At 31.9% G+C, this 8,415-nt stretch overlaps 1 protein-coding gene across 3 annotated transcripts; it reads right to left on the bottom strand.

Moving 5' to 3' along the window:
- On the bottom strand, nucleotides 578-8,415 carry LOC18590479 (acyl-lipid omega-3 desaturase (cytochrome b5), endoplasmic reticulum). Of its 3 annotated transcripts, none has more exons than XM_018127895.1 (9): nucleotides 8,253-8,415; nucleotides 2,371-2,716; nucleotides 2,195-2,284; nucleotides 2,038-2,104; nucleotides 1,825-1,917; nucleotides 1,546-1,731; nucleotides 1,369-1,449; nucleotides 1,089-1,226; nucleotides 579-988 (listed from the first exon to the last, which is right to left on the bottom strand). In XM_018127895.1, the coding sequence occupies exons 2-9, from the start codon at nucleotides 2,694-2,696 to the stop codon at nucleotides 794-796; spliced, it is 1,176 nt and encodes a 391-aa protein (XP_017983384.1). In that variant the 5' UTR covers nucleotides 2,697-2,716; nucleotides 8,253-8,415; the 3' UTR covers nucleotides 579-793. The 3 variants fall into 3 exon arrangements, with proteins under 3 accessions (XP_007016082.2, XP_017983384.1, XP_007016081.2); XM_007016019.2 differs by lacking the exon at nucleotides 8,253-8,415 and adding an exon at nucleotides 6,035-6,152; XM_007016020.2 differs by lacking the exons at nucleotides 1,369-1,449; nucleotides 8,253-8,415 and adding an exon at nucleotides 6,035-6,152 and having other exon boundaries at nucleotides 578-988.

The following is an 8,415-nucleotide window of genomic DNA, read 5'->3' as shown; positions in this document are numbered from 1 at the left end:
TTAATTTATAAATTATTCAATATTATTTAAGATTAGAAAATTACTTTTTAATAAAAGTCTTTCAACTCAATTAAAATTCTTATCAAATTGGATAAACCTTATTAACATTTATAATAAAAAAATAATTTTAACAAAAGTCATTCAGTGCAATTAAAATTCTTATTTACAATTAATAAAATTATTAATATTTTAATAAAAGTCATTTGATGTAATTAGAATTTTTTATTTTCATCTTGAATAAATCTTATTAATGTAATGAATATATGAAATTTTGTAATATTAATCTATAAATTATTCAATATTATTACAATTATGAAAATATTTTTTAATAAAAGGTATCCAATGCAATTAAAATAGTTATTTTCAAATTGGATAAATCTTATTAATATTTATAATAATATTTTCAATAAAAATCATTGGATGTAATTATAATTATTATTTATAAATTAGATAAATATTTTTAATATTTATGATAAAAATATTTAAAATGATAATTTAAAATTTTTCTAGTGTCCGTATCTTTATATGCATATTAAGGATATATATTCAACAAGGAAATATCCTTCACTTAGAAAAAGACCAACATCTTCACCGTGATGAGATTGCTGAAACTTTCCTGACTCCATGTTTGGAGAACAGCCACAAGCATATTTGATTGTGTTGCAAGCTAACAATGTTAAATTTATTGGAAATGATAAGAACAAAGCTCAAAGTCTTAATTGTGCCACATGTTTTGGTTTTGAAACAACTGAAAGAACTATAATAATCCTTCTTCAGCTATATCCTAGAAGCATCATCCAGATTTGCCAGGGGAAAGTAACTGAAACAGCTGTGGATCAGTCTGATAGAATACTATATCCCCAGTGTTGCTAACATAATGGTCTTGTCTAAGGCTTGTGACTAGAGTCTTTATTAAGTGAAATGGAATAGGCCCAGATTTCTTTGGTTCCCGATAGTATTTTCCGATCACTGCTTTAGCTGCTTTGGTCTGCAAGCCAAAAGCATCAAACCATTAGGATAAACTCAAACAGATGAAAGACTTTGTCTTGTTTGATCATTCTGTCTGATGAAATTAATAAAGAACATACCGCTTCTACCAAGTGGTAATGAGGGATTTGAGGGAAGAGATGATGGATGACATGGGTGCCAATGTCATGGTGGATATTGTTGAATAAACCATAATCCCTGTCAACTGTTGTAAGCCCTCCTCTGAGGTGACTCCATTCCTGTCAAATACAGAACAGAACCCTCAGTAATGAATTCTTTTGCATTGGGTGGTAAAATCCCCTGTCAAGTTGAAGAAAATTTTACTGCCCAGTGCAGCATTCAAAGTGAATTGAAGTGTATTTAGGTAGGCTATGCCCTTACCTTGCCACGGTACCAAGGAAGTTTCTGCTCATGGCCATGGTGATTTAGGTAGGTCACTAAATCCAGCCATACCACGAAAATCTACGAAATGGTAGACCATTCCCAAATATAGTAAATTACTATCAGAGAAATTCCGTACTCAAAAATCTAGAAACGTGAGGAGTAAGGTAGACCTACCGAGTAGGGAACACCGTAGAGCTTAAACATTTGGGCTGGACCTCTTGCAAAGGATAAATAGGCAAGCAAAATAACCATCACAGTCCAACAAGCGGTTGAAGTCATTGCAAGCTTCCTCTCTTGGGGGGTGAACAAGTTGCTGTAAGGGTTGAAGTGAGATCCTTCCTTGCCTGGACTTCTATACCACTGTAATGAAACAAGGCAAAGATAGGGAATTTAACTCCTTATGGCACAATGTTAATTTTTTCATATAAATTCAATCAAAACAAGCTTTCTCACCAAATATAGGGGGAACGCAAAAAGGGGGAAAGGGAGAGTGAATCTCAGAAATCGCGTACTGATGTCTAAATTCTTGTAAATATTCTCAGGGAGCTGAGATTAAAAAAGAGAGCGTGAAGGGTCAGTTTCCAATGTTATCCTTGTAAAGAGACCTTGAAACAAACACTCAAACTTTTGCACGGAACAGAAGCAAAAAAGTAGAGAATGTTTGACCGGAACCCATGACTCATCCTTCTCCACATTTCCCTGGTTCTGATGATGAGTTCTATGGCTTATTCTCCTGCAAGATTTTCAAATGAAGTTATGGAATTGCATGCCCCTAGAAAGATTCCAAGTATACAATGTACTGAGTAAATGTTGCCTAACTTACCATCCATGGTAGGGAACAAGTATTGAAGAATGTAAGATATGTCCCACTACATTGTTAAGAATGGGATCGTCCGAAAAGCTTCCGTGGCCACTGCACAATCCAAAACCAAATGGATTTAACTCTGAAATATAAACCAAAGCTGAAAACATACGACGATAAAGTATAGAAAAGATTACCAGTCATGTCCAAGGACAAATATAGCCCAAAACATTGTTCCCTGTGCAAGCCAGTAGAGTGGCCAAAAGAACCAACTATTCAGGTAGACTGCTGCTGGTCCTAAAGCAAAAACCACACCGACATCCCTGAAAACATAACTCATCGACCTCCAAGGATTTTTGACCCAACAGTGCTTCGGGATGGCGGCTCGGATATCAGCAATCCTGAATGGAGGAGGAGCACTCGGATCAAAATCACTGTGGTCATTGATTCCACTAACCCCATTAACGTACTCTCCTTTCCTCTCCATTGTTCCGAATGATGCATCCTGCATTGAAGGGCTCATTCTGAGTTCCACACCCTTGTCTGCAAAACCAAGTCGAGTTTATAGAAAATCAAAAGACTGGAACTACTAAGCCAACAGGTGACCAGTAGCCAACGATATCCCAAGTTATCTTGACTTGATCTTTGAAGCCTTAATATAGCTGTCGAACTCTAAATTTACCATTTGAACCACCGAAAATGAAATAGCCCCAAGATTTTAATGTTTCCTTGTAGTGTAAAACGCCAAAAAGTGCAAGACAAAAAGTTGGAAAAAGTAAAAGAGTGTTTTCTCTAAACAAAAAGCTAAACCTTTTGAAAGCACGGAGTTAATCATTCTGTAGTTAAAAGAAAGAAAACAATATTCCAATCACACGCACCATTCCTTTTCTAGGTTGTTTCCTGTATCATAATTAGCACTAATCTATATCTTCACGTCTCGAAATCATATAGTAGTACCCATATAAAACTAGGGTTACCCGTGACGGTGGATGATGGCCATACGCAAGCTTAGAGCTTTGGCGTTCCAGGGAAAGGAAAGGTAATCGAGAAACTGCATTTCTTTTATGATGGTTGTCATTTCGAACGAGTTACCATATCTCATAAATATTTGTGTACGGACCAATCTCTTCCCTCATAAATCTCATTAAAAGCTGTATACAACGTGCGTTTGAAAAAAGTTTTACATTGTTCAAATTGCTGCACCTGGTAGGGAAAAAAAAGTTTCCCTTTTGAAAGATATCAGATATCCAACAGCATCAGTTTAACGTTCTTTCTTACTTTTAGCCGTATTTTAAAAGCTGAGAAAAGGGTTACATAATGAACCCTCTTTCGGAGAAAGCAAGCAATCAATGTCCCTCTCCCTGCCTGCATGGAACTGTGGTTTTCAATTCACTCTATTTCATTATCTTGTGGTGAACTCGAGACAGCAAGAACCAAAGGAATAACAACAGGGACCAAAGAAACAGAGGCAAAACAACAGAGCAAACAGGGATACTGAAGTAGATGGATGTCATGTCAAATTGGGGTTTACGGGGTCTGCATTTGGGCTATACGACAAAGCAAGGATTCTTTTTAAAAATACTCCTGTGTTTTTTAAAATAATCTTATTTATAATTTTAATTATTTTTAATTTTAAAAAATAATTTTAAATAAAATTATTTTTAATTTTAAAAAATAATTTTAAATAAAATTATCTTTAATGAAATCAATCAATATATTTAAGTTTACGTCTTAAACCGACTCATATCTTTTAAGCGAAGACATCAAAGTATGTGTTTTACGTTCTTAAGTTTATTTCGTCAAATTATCCATTTTTAGAGTATTTCTTATCAGAAAAAAAAACTGTTAAGCATTTGAGCATTTTGGAGTAGTTTTAGATACACGAAAAAAACCTTTAAGGGTTTTGAGTATTTTTAAATATTTTAAAATGATTTTTGATATATGAAGAAAAACTTTTAAGCATTTTGAGTATTTTTCGCCAAATAGGGATATTCGTTGGTTATATTGTTAAATGGAATATGGTGTATTACTTAAAATTGTTGATTTTGTTAAATGAAATTCAGTAATTTTGATGGTTTTTAAGCATTGTGTAATCAATTTTTGAGCATTGCGTAACTAGTTTTTAGACATTACATGATTGATTTTTAAGTATTCCGTAACTGATTGATATAGTATTACGTGACTAGTTGATATGGTATTGCGTGACTAGTTTATAGGCATTATGTGATTGATTAGTAAGGCATTACGTAACTAAGTTTAAGGCATTGTGTGACTTAGGCATTGAGCACAATGCTTAAAAACTAATCACGCAATACCTAAAATCAGTCACGTAATATCTAAAAACTAGAGACACAATGATTACGTCATGCAATACCTAAAAATCAATCTCGTAATACTTAAAAATCAGTAATGCAATATCTAATAACTAATTGATTTGCCTACTTGCCATCAAATGTAAATTGCCAAAATTATATAGTGTTTTAATTTACGGATATGTTTTACCAATTTCAATTTTTCAATTTTGAGATTTTATGAATAAACCAATAAACCCAAAAACGTAAAATATATACCTTAATCTCATCTTTGCTCTTTGGAATGACGAAAAAAAGTTGGATGATGAGATAGATAGTATTTGGCAAGAGAGAAATATCGATATTTAATTTTAAAATTTTTGTCTAGATAGCAGGATAGAGAAAACTGAAAAAATTTTAATTTGTCAGAAATTATTTAAAAGGCATTATTATCAAGTTATGTCAAAAATTGATTAACAATAGTTAAAATTATAATGAAGCTTATTTTTCATAATTTTCTCTTAAAGACCAAATACTCCTTTGCGTAGGCTATACTTCTTGACACATTGTCAAGTGTCAACCACTTTCCCCTCGAAAAAGCAATGTGCTTAATAGTAAACAAGTTCATGCTTAATGAATTTGATGAGTCTAAATGAAGGGTGGGTCATTAACTAACCGTGTCCAATCTTGATTCCTTCATTATACCAGTTTACAATTTTAGTTCCCAACTTGTTCACTTAGCTAAACTAAATAAAGAAGTTGGAATTGAGCCACAAGTCACTCATAACTCTCTTCACGTTCACATTGCAGTTGTGATCGGGTGAAATAAAAGTGAGGAAGATTTTTGGGGAATTTCTTTGAAGAAGTAGGACTTTTGAATCTTTTCAAAGATAATTAATTCCTTTCAGAATAATGATATATCAAACTTTTTGGTGCTGCAAAAGTACATGAAAACTATCAACCAATGGGGGATTGGAAATGCTGTTCAATTTAAGAAGTCGGCAGTTTTGAAAAGAATGATCTCGCAAGCATAACTTATCATGCAAATTAATAAGTCAACAGTCCATTAAAATGCCCATCGATGAGATTGGAGAGGCGGAAGGTTAATTAAAGCAATGGAAGTTATTGTTTGAAACGAATGATCATCATGAAGGAATAAAAGAAAGAATAACTTCTGAACAAAGTAGACTTATTCTTCAAAGTCAGGATTCTAATTTATCGGAAATGAGGGAACAAATTCTATAGACCACAATCCAACTTTAGCACGGTGAAAAAGGGGTGGGAAAAGAAGAAGAAGAGGCAAGGTTAGATCGTAGAAGGTGTTGCATGTTATACATTTTAAAATAGTTTAGAGGTTTCTTACTGACGCCAAAAGATGATGAAAAGAAATAGAATCCACTTTACAAGGTCTGGAAACAAATAGGGTCCCTTGGGCAATTACGCAGGAGGTTTTTCGACCTTGCTCTTAAAGAAAACCCCTTTTTTAAATTGTAAAAGCATGGGTTAAATGCTTTAATAAACAACATGCACATGGGAAAGAGGAGAATAAAGCAATGCAATGGCAGCGTACCTGAAGAAGCTGTATATGAAGTTTAAGTCTGATTCAATGCTACAAACTAAACTTGGACAATTCTTCTTCTTTTATGTAAAACTAGGCAATGGGGACGATCAAGGGGAGCATATTGTCAAGGAAGATGTAAATGCTTTAGCAAATTAACAACTTAAATCTACATAGGAATATATATAATATGGAAGGACTAAGTGCATGTTTGGCCTAATTTTTTTTTAACTTATTTATTTTTTAAAAGCAAAAGTCAAGACAAACATGATCTTTTGAGAAACTTTTAAAAAAAAATAACTTTTTTTAAAAAAACAAAATTTTTAAAAAAAGAGTTAAAAAAAAAACTCCAATGAAAAACTTTTTCTTCTCTTCTTTTAAAAATACAAGAACATTTTTATTTTTGTTCAAAAAATATCCTCATTTGTTAAAAATAATTACAATATTACCTTCTAAAAAAATACATTTTATGATAATTTTAATAAAAATTATAACTTATAAAAAAAAACTTATAAAAAAAAATTTACCAACAACTTTAGCTTAATTTTAAAAACTATTATTTTTTATAAAAACTTCATAATAATTTTTAAATTAAAAAAAAGCTAGGCCAAACAGACTCTAAGTCTAGACCTAAACTAAGTTTACTTGTTAAAAAAAGCTACGCAATCGGGGAGATCCCCATTGAACTTGCCCTTCATGCAAACCCTTTTGCACATGTAAAATGTCAGACTACAATTAACACATGGGAAAGAAAGCAAAGGTAATTTGAAATTTTTGATTCATTGCTATAAAAGCTAATAAAGGGCATCTCTACATCTTTCTTGTCTTTAATTATTTAGAGTTCTTCATAATTTTCTATACTACTTCATCAGTAGTTTAATTTCTTAATTAATCAGCTAATTAATTTGGAAAATATTATGAGGTACAAACTGCATGATAAGTTACGTAAATATGCTTATTAATATTCATAGTTTGACGGTTGAGAATGCAAAAGGCGTGGGGGGTAGAAACACTTGTTTTCTGGACCAATTTGTCGACTATTTATGAATTGCATTTTAGAGGAGAAACAAATTGTAAACATTTTTGTTTTGGTCTGTGGTTATATTTAATTGTCTATATCTGAAAAAAAAAACTAATTTTGTCCGAATGAATTAATTTTATCTTTTTTATATATTTTCGAAAGAATTAAGCTAATAGGATTTATAATGTTTATGTTTATAAATTTTTTAAAATCTTTCTATCTGTTTAATTTAAGATTAAAACATACTATTTATTTTATTTTATTTTTTAAAATATGTTACGTGATATTTTCTCTTATCTAATCCAATCACGTTTTTGTCGCAGTTGACATTTTGTCTATTTTTTTTTAAATACTTAGTATGAATTAAATTTAAGTTAAATCCATTCTAACACAACTTTATTACTGAACCATTATCCTCTTTCTTAAATGGTTAGCTTTAATGCTAATTAATCTACAATTTATATAGCCCCATGATATAAATTTTCTTTCGTTTGAATGGGTACAAAATCATGGTGATGTTGCACTCGGCTTGCATAATGTCAAAACCGTAGTGGGCTCAATATTCAAACAAAGTAACGAAAATGCTGCCTATTGACATCCTGAAATCAAATGTATGAACATCAAGATCTGGGGTGGTCACAATGCAACATCATAAAACATCAATAATGCAAGCAAAAAAAGAAAAGTTGCAAACATAAATATCATCCCCATTATGCTTAACACTCAAAAGAGTCTGATTATAACAATCATCCATCGTAAAACACTATGATTATAATGCCAGAAAACGTGCAAACCTAAATTTTTTGCCCCCTACTATGCTTAACAATCATAGAGTTTGATTATAACAAAAACCCTTTTTGGCTGGCTGCATGGGATTGTCGGTACGTGGAGGACAAAAAGCTTCGATTGCTCTATGGAAATACGTTTTTTGATCATAAAATGGGGCTACTTGAATAGAATTGTCAGGTTTAGGACAAAGAACTTTGAATGCTCAAATGGAAAAACCTTTTTTTTTTATATGGTAAACAGTGGGTTACTTGTTGAATATGTTAAATTAAAATTAAATGACAATAGATGATGAAAAAAGTTAGTTACGTGAATAACATAATTTAATATCATCATTTTTTTTTTATTTTTAGACATAGATTTATTATCTAATTAAACTTATAAATTATGAAATTAAAATAGTAGAAAGCAGGGACAACGTACCTTTGATGAAAATAAATATAGATTGCTTTGAGGCCGGATATATACTATGGCAGCCCAATGTTAGCCTGTCACCGGGTGGTGCTTGCTGCAATGGTGCTGGCAGTTAACTGGTCCTTTTTGGGCAGTTTAGACAGTTTATGTTGCAAGTCATCTTCTCCTGCAA

Source organism: Theobroma cacao, chromosome 9 (assembly GCF_000208745.1).
Source record: "Theobroma cacao cultivar B97-61/B2 chromosome 9, Criollo_cocoa_genome_V2, whole genome shotgun sequence".
NCBI lineage: Eukaryota > Viridiplantae > Streptophyta > Magnoliopsida > Malvales > Malvaceae > Theobroma > Theobroma cacao.
This window is presented reverse-complemented; position numbering and strand designations above follow the sequence as displayed.